At 47.2% G+C, this 12,749-nt stretch overlaps 1 protein-coding gene across 2 annotated transcripts in view; it reads right to left on the bottom strand.

Moving 5' to 3' along the window:
* Positions 1-1,568: 1,568 nt before the first annotated feature.
* Positions 1,569-12,749, bottom strand: part of MALL (mal, T cell differentiation protein like) — a 29,139-nt gene continuing 17,958 nt past the window's right edge. For both annotated transcript variants that reach the window (XM_041757452.1, XM_041757453.1), the window contains exons 3-5: positions 7,812-7,979; positions 5,648-5,770; positions 1,569-3,236 (exon numbers count right to left, since the gene is read on the bottom strand). In XM_041757452.1, coding sequence (XP_041613386.1) covers positions 3,174-3,236; positions 5,648-5,770; positions 7,812-7,979 — 354 coding nt within the window. In that variant the 3' untranslated portion in view covers positions 1,569-3,173. The remainder of the gene's footprint in view (positions 3,237-5,647; positions 5,771-7,811; positions 7,980-12,749) is intronic.

Here is a 12,749-nt window from a genome sequence, read left to right as displayed (position 1 = left end):
TTGAGTAGCTGCCTCAGAAGAGCTCCCTGATAGAGGCTCCTTTATACCTTTCCATTAGCCCTACTATGTGCTGGACTCAGAACCAGGAGTGGACTGAAGGCAAAGTGGCCAACCCAAGTAGCTCTGATAATACATGGTGCTGCCTACAGCAGGGTCCTACAGGCTTCCAGAGCTGGCCCTGCCCTGGTGGTGGTGGCTGGGCTCTTCTCACTGTGGATGAGGTTCTAGGGTTCTAGGATGGAAGCAGCTGAACTGGAAACTCATGGAAATCCGGGTGTAAAGGATGGAGCAGAGAACAGCCTTCTGCTCAGGGTGTCAGGTGTCAGATTATGGGTAGAAGTGAAGGCCGGGAGGGCTCAGAAGTTAGCTCTGCCTTGGGTCCCTGCAGACTGGCTATGGCCTTTGCACATCCTCCTTGTCCATAGTGCTGGGGCAGAGCTGAGGCTAGTGGGGGTGACCAGGGAGGGTAGGGAAGAGCAATGATGGTAAAATATCCAAGAACCAAACACCTGCCCTTGAAAATCTCCTAGTCTAGTTGGGGAGACCCCACAGCACATGGGGCAACCCAGTGGGACAGCAGCACACAGCCTGGTGCAGCCCTGCCACCCAAGGAGGCAGTGATTAACTCCAGGGGATGAGAAAGATGACCTGCAAGATTAACCAGAGTTTTTCACGTAGACAAGAAGGACGGGGCCTTCATGTTCCCAGGAGGAAGGAACAGAATGTCCCACACACACATGGAAGCAGCAGTGGGACTCAGCTGGCCACAGCAACTGCCCTGACAAGCTAGGACTGTCAGGCTCTGGCAGGGGGGCAGCTGGACACGGGATAAGGGTCACACCCGCATAGAGGGCCTGGGCAGCCACTTCCTGATGGGTTTGGACTTGATTTTGACAACAGTGAAGGATTTGGGGATAAGGAAGGACCGAGTTTGATCTGCAGCTGGAGGACTGGCCGAGTGTTCCTGGAGGCAGTGCCTGGCTCTGGGACCCCGGGTCCTGCGATACCCAGTGATGAGGGACTGGAAGGTCTCTGAGCCTGGGGAGAGCCATACACAGACAGGAGAGCTGGAGCGCTGCCCCTCAGGGCTGGAAGGTGCTGGCAGGCTGGGCAGTACAGCCACTGCTGGTGAACTTAGGGGAGCTGGGGCTCAAGGTCAAGTCCACCCAGGGTCATTGTGGGGCACCTTGCAGTGTGGCAAAACAGAAGGACAGCACTCCATCAAGAAGAGTGGGAATGAGTCAGAGGGCTGGACAAGGGGTCCAATGTGTCTATGGGGGCATCTTCTCCTCCCCAGCCCAGCTAGTGTACCCCAACCCCAGCTTTGCCTAAATTGGAGTTTGTTTTCTGGAACTTGCATTCAAACTGTCCCTCCTGAAGTGGACATGACCCAAGCCCCAAGCCCTGGAGACAAACTTGACTACCCTTGCGGCTGCCCCAGGAGCAAGGCTGGTGGGCTGGGCCCTGAAACCCTCTCCCTGGGAGGCTCCTAGTGAAAGTGCTCTCAGGATGTGTGGAATGGTGGCCAGTTCTGGCTGCTAACATCATGAAAGTGACCAACTCAATACTTTTTACCTACAAACAACTTTTATTTGGATATGGCTACTTGGTAAATATTGAACAGTAATCATCCCAGGCAATAAAATGAGGGATAAATGGTGGCTTTTCAAGATGGTTGGAAAGTGAGTGGTCAACAAAAATGAGCCAGAGTTTTCTCTTTGGTGGCTTTCTGTACCCGCCCCCTACACCCCCAGGAGCAGAAAAACATTGGTACAAAACTGTAAGCCCTAGAATTGGCTAAGACTAGTCCCTTTCACGTAATAATTTATTTCATTTCAAAACCATAGCAGACACATGCTGGGCCCTCCTTGCCCGGGGTCAGGAGACTCAGGATATAGACAAAGGCTGGGGGCTGGTGCCCCTGCACCAATGAAGAGATGCCAGAGAGCACAGCTTTCTTTTGAAAAACATTTACTTTGAAATCAAACACCTCAATTTTATGCTTCTGTGTTCAGAACGCCAGCCTTTTCTTTGAGAATGGCCCCAAATCACAAATGCCTTTGCACATCCAGATGTGTGAACCGTTCACTGCATGAGGCCCTGGGCCCCACCCAGCTGGCACCACTTAAGGGAGTGCAGGGGAAGTGGGTGCAGGTGGAAGACCACAGAACATGGGACGGGGGGCAGGGGGGTCCTTTCCAGCCTCCTGAGATGTCCCACATGTCAGGACAGAAGGCCACAGAAGAATCCTTGCATGGAACGTCCTGCCTCCTTCCTTGATGGTCATTTCTGAGCGAAAAGGTGGCTTCTGGTCCTTAGGAGGAGGGCTTCTGGAGGCCTGGCGCAGGTGTCCTGTAGCCCTGCAGTTTTCTGACAGGCCTGACTTCCAGAGAAGTGGAGAAGCAGGCCGCATCTTCCTCTCTCCCCTTCTCCCTCTCTCAGGTCTTACTGCATCACAATTTTGTAGAGTCAGTCACTTATTTTTCCCACAAATCTACCCTCAAGTTGCTTTTATGAAAATTTTCTTTGGATCCCAAAACTGGGGAGGAAAGGAAAGGGGGTGTGGGATGGGGGGGGCAGTGTGGCTGGTCCCTGTCAGCTCCCCCAGGGAGAGGGAGAGAGGGTTTGGACCACTGCTCCAAAGCAAAGGCAGAACCAGGCACCAGGAACCAGGACTGTGGGTCTCTTCAGATCTGAAGGCATTGACAGCACCATTTTGATTTTCAAAGAACAAGACTGCATGTTCCCTTCAACCTGCCGTGGGGAACCTCACGGCTGAGTGAGAATCCCCAAACTGGGCGCGACAATGGCAGATCTGGGATTCTGCCACCTTTGGGTGGCAAGGGCTTCAGATTATTAGTTTTCCAACAGAGTGAGGTTCCCTGTCGGGGAGACATTACTTTTCCAGGCAAAGACCAAACCAAACCAACAAACAAGCAAACAAGCCCCTCCCCAGCTTTAATCATATTCGCCATAATGAACGAAAATGTCCAAGCAGATAGGCCAGAGTGCGATCTCATCCCTCAGTCTGAGCAGCTGGTCTGTCCTTCCCATCCATGTCCTTGTTGATCTTCTGTTTGTCATCCAGATGGCGAATGTTGAAAGCTACTTTCGGGAGCCGATAATCCAGGTGTCGAGGGGGCACGTCTCCCTGCAGCCGGGCTCCCTGCGCGTCAATGGTAGTAGATGCTGAAGGCGTGGAGGATGTAGAGCAGCGCGGTGATGAAGGCGAAGAACTGGAGGAAGACGGGAGGCTCCTGTGTTAGCGATGGCCAGGGCCGCACGCCGCCCCCCTCCATCCCGGGGGCCCCCAGCGCTCTCAGCTTGGAAGGCCACCTGTTCTGACCCTGCCTCACCGCTGGCCCCGCCACTCCACCCTCCTTGACCATCCCCGGGGGGGCCGGAGGCTCCGACTCTCCTGGGCACACGAGTCTCCTGCATCTGCGAGCAGCAGGCTTGCTCCATCCCCGCCTGGGCCCTGTGTCTCTCACTGTCCCCTTGTCCCAGCGCTTCTGGACGCCGACCACTCCCACACGTCCATCTGGTAGCCCAGCACTCTGCGCTGAGCGCCTGCTCGGGTCAGCTCCTTGTGAATGCTTCGGAGGCCCCTCCAGCTCTCCGCGGTCCAGGCTGGACTCCTGAGCTTTCCTCCCTAGCCTCACGAGCTCAGGCGGTGCCATGACCCTCATCTCATCCCGCTACCCGACAGAAACCAGCCTGATGCCTCCCTTCCCCCACTGCCGTGTCCAAAGCCACCCCCAAACCCATCTGCGTGTACTGCCTGGCCATCTCCTGGTATGCCCACTCCTTCCTCGTCTCCATCGCTGTCATCCCTCACCCTCGCCAAATCTTCTCGTGGCCTTGACTTGCCCACTTCTGCTAATCTTCCCCTCTAATCTGTCCCAAGAAGAAGCTGTGATCTTGTTGCTCCCATCATGTAGCTGAAACTGTGTGAGGAGTCCCTGCTTATCAGGGTAGAGGCCATTGCCTTTAACAGGCCTTCCAGGCCTGGATGACCATTCCAGCCTCGCTTTGCCCCACTGTCCACTTACACCCTCTTCTTGTTCATTCATTCATTCAACGAATATCTTTCAAACACCTGCTATATTTCTAAAACAACAGGTGCTGTATCAGTGAACAAAACATTCAAAAATTCCTATTCTCACAGTGCTTACATTCTAGTGGCAGAAGTAGAAAATAAGCAAAATAAACCAGTAGAGTAGCAGGTTTGATGGGGATGAATGCCCAGGAGAAAATAAGCCAGAGAGAGTACAGGGCCTGCTCGGAAGGGGGAAGGGCAAGGTGTCCCCGAGAAGGTGGTCTGTGAGAAGGGAATAGAAGGAGGTGAGGGGTTTGCCTCCTGGAGAAACGGTGTCCCTGCCAGGAGGAGGTGAGAGCAGGTGTCGTGTGTTCAGGCAGCAGCATGGAGGTCAGCCTGGCTGGAGCATCTGAGCAGCAGGAGAGAGGCCAGAGGGTGCCAGGCCAGACCATGGGAGGGCGGTGTGTGGGTATTGCTGGAGTCAGGAGTTTAGGGGAGTTAAAATAGTTGGAGGAGGGGGGCACCTGGGTGGCTCAGTGGTTGAGCATCTGCCTTTGGCTCAGGTTGTGATCTTGGGGTCCTGGGATTGTCTCCCTCTGCCTGTGTCTCTGTCTCTCTCTTGTGTCTCTCATGAATAAATAAATAAAATCTTTTTAAAAAGTTGGAGGAGGAGGGAAAAGTAGCTGGAATACCTTGTGGCCATCCTAGTGCCTGACTGGCACCCCATTCTTACAATGGGGAATGGCACCTCACCCCGTAACCCTTCCTGCTGCCACCTGATCCTTGCAGGAACTCCCACGCTGACACAGGCCTTGACCTTTCCGGGCACAGTGACTGGTCACTGTTGGGTTTATACCCAGTCTGGGTGTTAGATCCTTTCTGAGAAGTTTACAAAGTGGGAATAAGGGAGGTTAGACCACTACAGAAGAGGAAGCTGCTGGCTGTGAGCAAGCTGCCAAGTGAGGGCGCCATTCCACTGAGGGAGAAGTGAGGGGGCGCCTAGGAAGGCAGGCAGGCTGGCTGAGTCTCTGGTCCTAGTGCACCTAAGGTCTTGGGGGTCCTGCTCTCCCTACGACTGGCTGGACCACCTGGCTCTGGATTCCGTCAGCCAACAGCCCTGTGGACTTCTGTCACTGAAATAAAAGGACACTGGAACAGTTTGGGCATGCTGAGGAATTCGGGTTCCTGTCCAAAGCAGTGGGGCCATGGAAGAATTTTCAATAGGAGAGAGAGATGCGCTCCAATTCGTGAAGGCGATATATTGGGTGTACAAGTGAGCAAGGCTGAGGCGGGAAAAGCAGGAGATGAGAGATGACACCTGGACCTGTGCTTGGTACCCTTTGAGCTTGTGCCCGGCTGTTTACACGTGCACACACGCACGCACACACAGACACATACACAGACACAGAGACATAGACACAGACATACAGACATACATAGCGACACACACACACAGACACGTAGACACACACACATACACCGCACACACACCTCCTGTCCCTCAAGGCCTCTTCAGCCTGAGGCTCAGGGTCGCCTGGCCTGCAGGAGGCAGAGCTGAGCCTCCTGCGACGCGCTCCCCAGGGGCTCGGGGTTCTGTGCAGCACTCACCGAGGCCGCAGCGTTTATGAAGTAGTTCTTCAGGTCCTGGGTCTCAGACACGATGGTGGCGTGTGCTTGTAAGACAGCGGCACTCATGTACAGGATGCCAGTGGTGCCGTGGTACAGGCTGTCCTGCAAAGGCAGAGGGGGGGCACAGCCAGTGTCAGGTGGGTACTTCAGCAGGTGACACTTGCCTCTCTGACTAGACAGCTGGGAGGAGTGAGCAAAAGAGATAAGCCTGCTCCCCAGACTCCTGCTTCTTTTTCTGCAGTGTTTCTGAGGAACTATCGATACGTTGAACAATGATGGATTAATAAACGCCAACAATGATATCAATATGAGCCAACATTTGGCTGAGTGCTTATTCCATGTTAAGCCTTTTCTCAGGTAGCTCATGTAACCTTGTCAACTGTGACAAGGCACTACTTATCATCAGTACTCTTCCATTCTATATACCCTTCAGTATCCCTCCAAAAAATATGCACACTTTCTTACATTATCATGCTTATATGAAGTTATTAACAATAATTCCTCGGTACCATCTAAGACCCAGGCCATATTCAGATTTACCCAGTTACACCTGAAATGGAAAGCTCAAATGAAAAGGAAACAGAGGCTCAAAGTTAAGGTTAGTGAATAAATAGCCGAGTCAGGATTTGAACCCAGGCCAGATTAACTCTGAGCCTATGCTCGTAACCATTAGCATTATACAGACTTCCTATGGGATGCCTGGGTGGCTCAGTGGTTGAGTGTCTGCCTTTGGCTCAGGGCATGTTCCTGGGGTCCTGGGATCAAGGTCCACATCAGGCTTCCTGCAGGAGACTGTCTCTGCCTACGTCTCCATCTGCCTGTGTCTCTGTGCCTCTCTCTGTGTCTCTCATAAATAAGTAAAATCTTTAAAAAAGTGGTAACCAATTCTGGAAGGAACGTCATCATAGGCAAATTGGCATTTTGCAACCCCTGATGAGATATGCAGTTCAGGCAAACTCATTAAGAGTTGAAAAAAAGCGTTTGGGAAAAAGTTGATGGGGGCAAGCCTGTCACACTGGAAGAGGGGCCACCAGTCACTGTGTGTGATGTGACTGGAAACACTTAACGAAACGTTGTTGCCAGAAAGGTTAACCTATCTTCAATTCAGGGACTTGGAGGAGCAAGTCACATCACACCAGGAAGAAGCCAACAGACAAACCCAAAATGTCAGATCTTCTATAGGACAGCTGACTCCTTCTTCAAGGAGATGGTCACTGGCAGGGAGAGCCATCCTATAGATTAAAGATACCCAAGAACCATAACTACCACGTGTAGCACATGGTGCCTGTGAAGATCGCTATCAAACAGGCCAACTGTAAAAAGACATTTCAGGTGTAACTGGGTAAAGCTGAATATGGCCTGGGTCTTAGATGATACCTAGGAATTATTGATAATAACTTCAGATAAGCATGATAATGTAAGAAAACGTGCATATCTTTTGGAGGCATCCTGAAGTGTGTAGGATGGAATGATATGATGTTTTGGGTTTGCTTTAAATTCCTTTAGGAAAAAAAGGCTAAGTGCAGCAAGTGTGGTGATATCTTACTAGTGCAGGAATCTGGGTTATGGTTACTTACGGGTTCACAGGATGATGTTCCTTGCTTTTGTGTATATTCCAAATTGTTTAATAACAGAAAAATTTTAAATGATTATCAAGATGATGTGACATGAAAACAATTTAATGACATAATATTAATGAAAGAATTGACATCCAAAATTAATGGTTCAGTGTGATTATATGTACATTTTTACATAAGATTTGCAAGGAATATAGGAATCACAGTGGGATTGGGGTGATTTCCTTCCACCCACTATCATTTCCTTTAATGCTGCTCCAACAGTTTAACCATAAATAAAATTTAAAGGGAAATGAGTCAGGATGTGCTTGATATAGGATATGTATGTATATTCCTAAAATGAAAGACAATGGAAGGGAATATGATGAAAACTTTACTGTGGCAGAGGAATGTTTTCATTCTGGCTTAATAGTAAACACATTAAAGTAAAAAGTCTTGGTTCCAGAGTGGCCCAGTCCTGAAAACGCCTCTGGTGCCTGGTCTCTGGTTCTCCCTCCCAGCCCAGAAGGCCCAGGAGGAACATCAGGAGGAGCCCAGGGGCCTGGGTCACTCCCTCTGGTTCTTACCAGGACTCTCCAGGACTGGTATCTTTTGTAAAATCCAAACAAGTAAGACAACAGGAACATCAGGGAGATGAGAAATGAGGTGAGTGAGACATACAGCACCCATCCTTGCAGTAATGGGTTCGCTACGTGGGTGGCAGCTACCAGGATCCAGACCCAGCACCCAAATATCTGTAAGAAAAAAACAAAAGAAGAGCCGTCATTTGCTTGTGGAGGGTATACTTTCCTTTGCAGGGCATCTCTTCTCCTCTGTCTAGTTAAAAGCTCTTCTTGTGAAGTTAGGTGTGAACCAAGAGGGAAATAGAGAAGGAAGACTGGCCCTGGGGAAGAGTGGATTTTTTTTTTTTTTTAGAAAATTCATGTGGTTAACACAGAGGTCGCTGATAGAAGGACTTGGGTAATTTGGCCTATGGATTATGTCTTCTTGGCACAAATCATGTTGGCATACAAAATTTTTAAAAACATTTCTGAATAAGTTGCCAATATTTAAAATAGGATATTTCATGTGAAAAATTCAGATTGCAGATGTTTATTAAGAAATCCATAGTACTAGTGAGCACACTCCCAGGCCAGAGTAGGTTGAAATGAGATGTGACCATTTCTTTAAAAAGGACCTAGAGTTCTCAGTGGACCACCTCTTCTTTACCCCCACACCATTTTGTGGCATGTTTTCTGTTGCTCACTCTCAATATGGAATAGTATCCTCGGCTCCCTTTACCCACTCACAGTGCCCACCTGGCCCTGTGGGCATTTGGTTTGGGTGATAGTATCTGACACTCTTGTGGTCAGATACCATTTGGGCAATACATTCCAGTTTAATCACTTCTTTGCTCTGTATAGCCTTTTATTATCCCCTTGGTGGAGAAACCAAAATTTTTCCCAGTTCTCTCTGGGCTCTGCCTTTGTTTGCTTTTATGCTGGATTTATACCCATGTTGGTCAGCCCAGGGAAAGAACTAAATGTTCACCAGATAGCATGATCAGTTAGAGGCCTGAGGGAGAGGGTCAATATGAGAGCACCAAGTGGTTTTGCTGTTGATTTGTCTCAGACATCCTCTACTCCTCTACTTTCTGGGGTCTCCTTAGGATGTCCTCGTGAGCTTCCTTGGTTTTCTCTCTCCTCACTCCTGTTAAATCTATTCTTCTTCTTCTTCTTCTTCTTCTTCTTCTTCTTCTTCTTCTTCTTCTTCTTCTTCTTCTTCTTCTCTTCCCCTTCTTCTTCTTCTTTTTCTTTTTAATCTATGCTTCTAAGTGCCATATAGCCTGACCTTCAGTCCCATATATACAGTTGCTCACTGTATGTCTCTATTCAGATGTTCCATTGCAGGGGCCAACCTTGTGCTTGTAGAACCCTGAGAGTGAGTGCCTTATTAAATCTTGCACCTCGAGCACCTCATTTGCCCCACCCCAGTCCTGGATTTGCTCCCTCAAGCTCCTCAAATCCAACAGATACAAAATTAGAACTCATTGCTACTCCTCAATACCCTCAGAAACTGTTCTCCTCAGGACTTTCTGAGAATGGCCCTTCTGAGGGAGAGAGTGATGGGACTGGGAATGAGTGTACTGAGACCTCCAAAGATAGTCATAATGTTCTGTTTCTTACATGGCATCATTGGTAATTTTTTCTTTTATAAAGCAATAAAATAATTTTGAATAAAAAAAAAAAAAGAGAATGTGTTGGATTAATACACCACCACTGGAGATTTGTAGTGATGGAGAGAGAGAGCCAAGGATGGCTCCCAGGTTTGTGGTGTGGAGGAATCACACCACCAGATTTTATTTATTTGTTTATTTATTTATTTATTAAAAGATTTTATTTATTTATTCATGAGAGAGAGAGAGAGAGAGGCAGAGACACAGGCAGAGGAAGAAGCAGGCTCTACTCAGGGAGCCCGACATGGGACTCAATCCCAGGTCTCCAGGATCAGGCCCTGGGCTGAAGGTGGCACTAAACCGCTGAGCTACCCAGGCTGCCCACACTACCAGATTTTAAAACTTTCTGTAAATCTACAGTAATCAAAAGAGTTGTCAATGCAGATGGCTCACATTTCTGCCCATTCTCAGGAGATAGCTCATCCTCTTCCCTAATTCTGTTGCCTTCCACACAGATTTTAGCTGCAGACTGTCAATATGTAGAATATCTATCTGTTGGGATTTTGTGTTAGATCTATAGATCAGTTTGGGGGAGAACTGACATCTTTCTGAGTTTTCCAATCCATGAACATGGTATGCTTTTCCAATTATTGAAAAGTTCTTTGACTTCTTTTACCAATATTTTGTTATTTTTAGCATACAGATACTACACACACATCCTATATTTATGCCTAACTATTTTATTTTGGGAGCTATTGTAAATAGTATTGGTTTTTACAAATTTCATTTCCCAATTGTTCAATGCCAGTAGATAGAAACATGATCTGTTGTTTTGTGTGTTAACATGGTATCCTGCACTTGGTAAACTCATTAGTGCAAGAAGTTTTTTTTTCTTTTGTCCTTTGGTATATTCCTTGGGAATTTCTATATATCTAATTAGATTTTAATTTTTTATGATTATAGATAACAATGAGCTTACTTTCACATATTTCATCCTCTGTAAAATTAAAAAAATTTTTATTGGTTACAAATTTCTTGTGGGTTTGCCTTTTTCTTTTTGATTCAGAGTAATTCTAATAGTGTGGATCTCATTGAATATTATAACATTGCAAATATATTTCCCCAGTATGTTTCTCACACATTTTATGATGCCTTTTGATGAAATGAGTTCTTAATTTCAATGTAACTGAATATATTTATCTCTTCCTTTACAGACTGTGATTTTTGATCAAGTTTAAGAAACCTTTCCCTACTTTGAGTCATGAAGATATTCTTGTATTTCAGATACTTCTTCTGGGATCACTTTCTTCCTTCCTGCAGTACAATCATTACTAGTTTCTTTAGGAAAGAGCAGTTGGTAGTAGCCAGTTTGATTTGTCAGAAAATGTTATTTTTCCCCTGATAATTATTTCCTTTCAGCACTTCTATTTTCCCCACTGTGTTCTACATCTTCCTATATTATTCCGTTATATTCCAGCTGCCATTGTTGCTGCTGAGAGGAGAGCTGTCTGTTGCACTGGTGGGCTTCTGTAGAATCTGTCTTTGGTATCTGATTGCTTTGGGAGTCTTATTTCTGCCTTTGGTGGCTTTGCAGTTTGTGCAATAGTTATACAATGTGTTGAAGTATAGGTGTCTTTGTATTAAATTTGCATGGTATTAATTTCATATTCAATATCTGATAATTCCATTTTCTCAGTCTTGGTGCTTGATTGTGCAGCTTGTGGATTCTGTTAACTTTCATTCCTGCTCACTTTTTTTCTTCCTATGTTTGGTAAATTTTGGTTGTCAATGACTGTGAGAGTTGGTCAGTTCTGAATGATACAATTAGAGAACTTCCAGACTAAACAACTTCATGTAACGTCTGTCTAGTTTAGCTGAAAGATATGCAACTGTCAGTTCTGATTTTCATAACATATCCCTGCCTTTATGAGACTGGCAGTTCTCATCTTACAAATAAACAATACATAGACATAAATATGTCAACCATCCTTTATGAGGCTTCCACTGCTATTATTCTGGAGAAGAAGAGTACTTTTGAAATTATAGAGATTTCATGGGCTCTTAAGAAAAGGAACAGGAGGTGAGAAGCCAAAGTAGACTAAGAGGGTGACCATAAAGCTCTTGCTGGACTGGACAACACCTCCAGACACCTCTTGAAGCTTGGTCTTCACTTAAAGCACCAGCTTTGGGAATACATTTCCTCAGACTTCTTTTGTTTTTTTTTTTTTTGAGAGAGAGAGAGCATGAGCTGGGGCCAGGTGGCAGGGGCAGAGGGAGAGTGAGAGAGAGAGAGAACCTTAAGTAGACTCCGTGCTCAGTGTGGAGCTCAACACGGGGCTCAATCTCATAACCCTGAGATCATGACCTGAGCTGAAATTAAAGTTGGATGCTTAACAAACTGAGGCACTCAGGTGTCCTCACATTTCCCCAGATCTTAATAATCACTGTCCCCATGAATTTTGGAAATCTTGGGTTGGGTCTGGGGCTGCCTGTGAGTGAATTGGCTAGCTTATCCCAAAGAGGGGTTGTTGAGGGACAGAAGCCATTGTCCCCCCTGAACTGGGCTCTTGCATGTTAATCTCAGTGATAGGGGCTGCTGGTGCTTTTGGGCACCTGCCAAGCATCCTCCCCATCAATACTTGGGACATGCATAGAAATGCTTGCACACTGTCAACACCCAAACAATGCTAGCTAGTAGTGGGAATGATATTTGGGATTCAGTGATTGCACCAGAACTTGTAAAATCCTAGACTCAGACCTCTGAGGGCAGAGAATGCTCTGTGCTGTTCTCTGCTATATTCATGGTGCCTAGCATAGGGCCTAAAACAAAATGGGTGGGGATGGAATCAAAGAACATTCTTTAGAGTGAATCAATGATGACATCTACCACCTCAGTTTATGAAATGTATCCGCTCAGATGGCCTCATTTAGTCTCTGTGGCAATTCTAACTCCCTTGAGCTTTCTGAGACCAGAGAGCTGACATTTGATTCCTGCCACTGATTATTGCCAGTTCACCTCTGCTAGACCTGGGGGTGTGTCAGGGTGCCTCAGCATCACTGTGCCTGTCAGTGCCTGCAGAGAGGTCTGCCCCTGCCTCCCTTCCTGCCATCAGAGACTGCCCCTGGGCAGACATTGCCAAATGCACATTATTTATGTGTCAGCACTAAATTCTCACCACACTGTGACGTGGTGCCATATTGGAGAGGCCTGAGCCTGAGATCACATGGAACGTGGAGTAGGACAGCTCTGGATCTCTTCTCACAACAGCGTTCACCTCTGAGGGCAGGGGCCTCTGAGCATTTGGGTAGCTACTCAAATTGCTTAGAATCTTCTGAAATGGCTTTAGTG

This window comes from Vulpes lagopus, chromosome 5 (genome assembly GCF_018345385.1).
Source record: "Vulpes lagopus strain Blue_001 chromosome 5, ASM1834538v1, whole genome shotgun sequence".
NCBI classification, from domain to species: Eukaryota; Metazoa; Chordata; class Mammalia; order Carnivora; family Canidae; genus Vulpes; species Vulpes lagopus.
The sequence above is the reverse complement of the archived record's forward strand: the minus strand, read 5'-3'. Positions and strand labels throughout refer to the sequence as shown.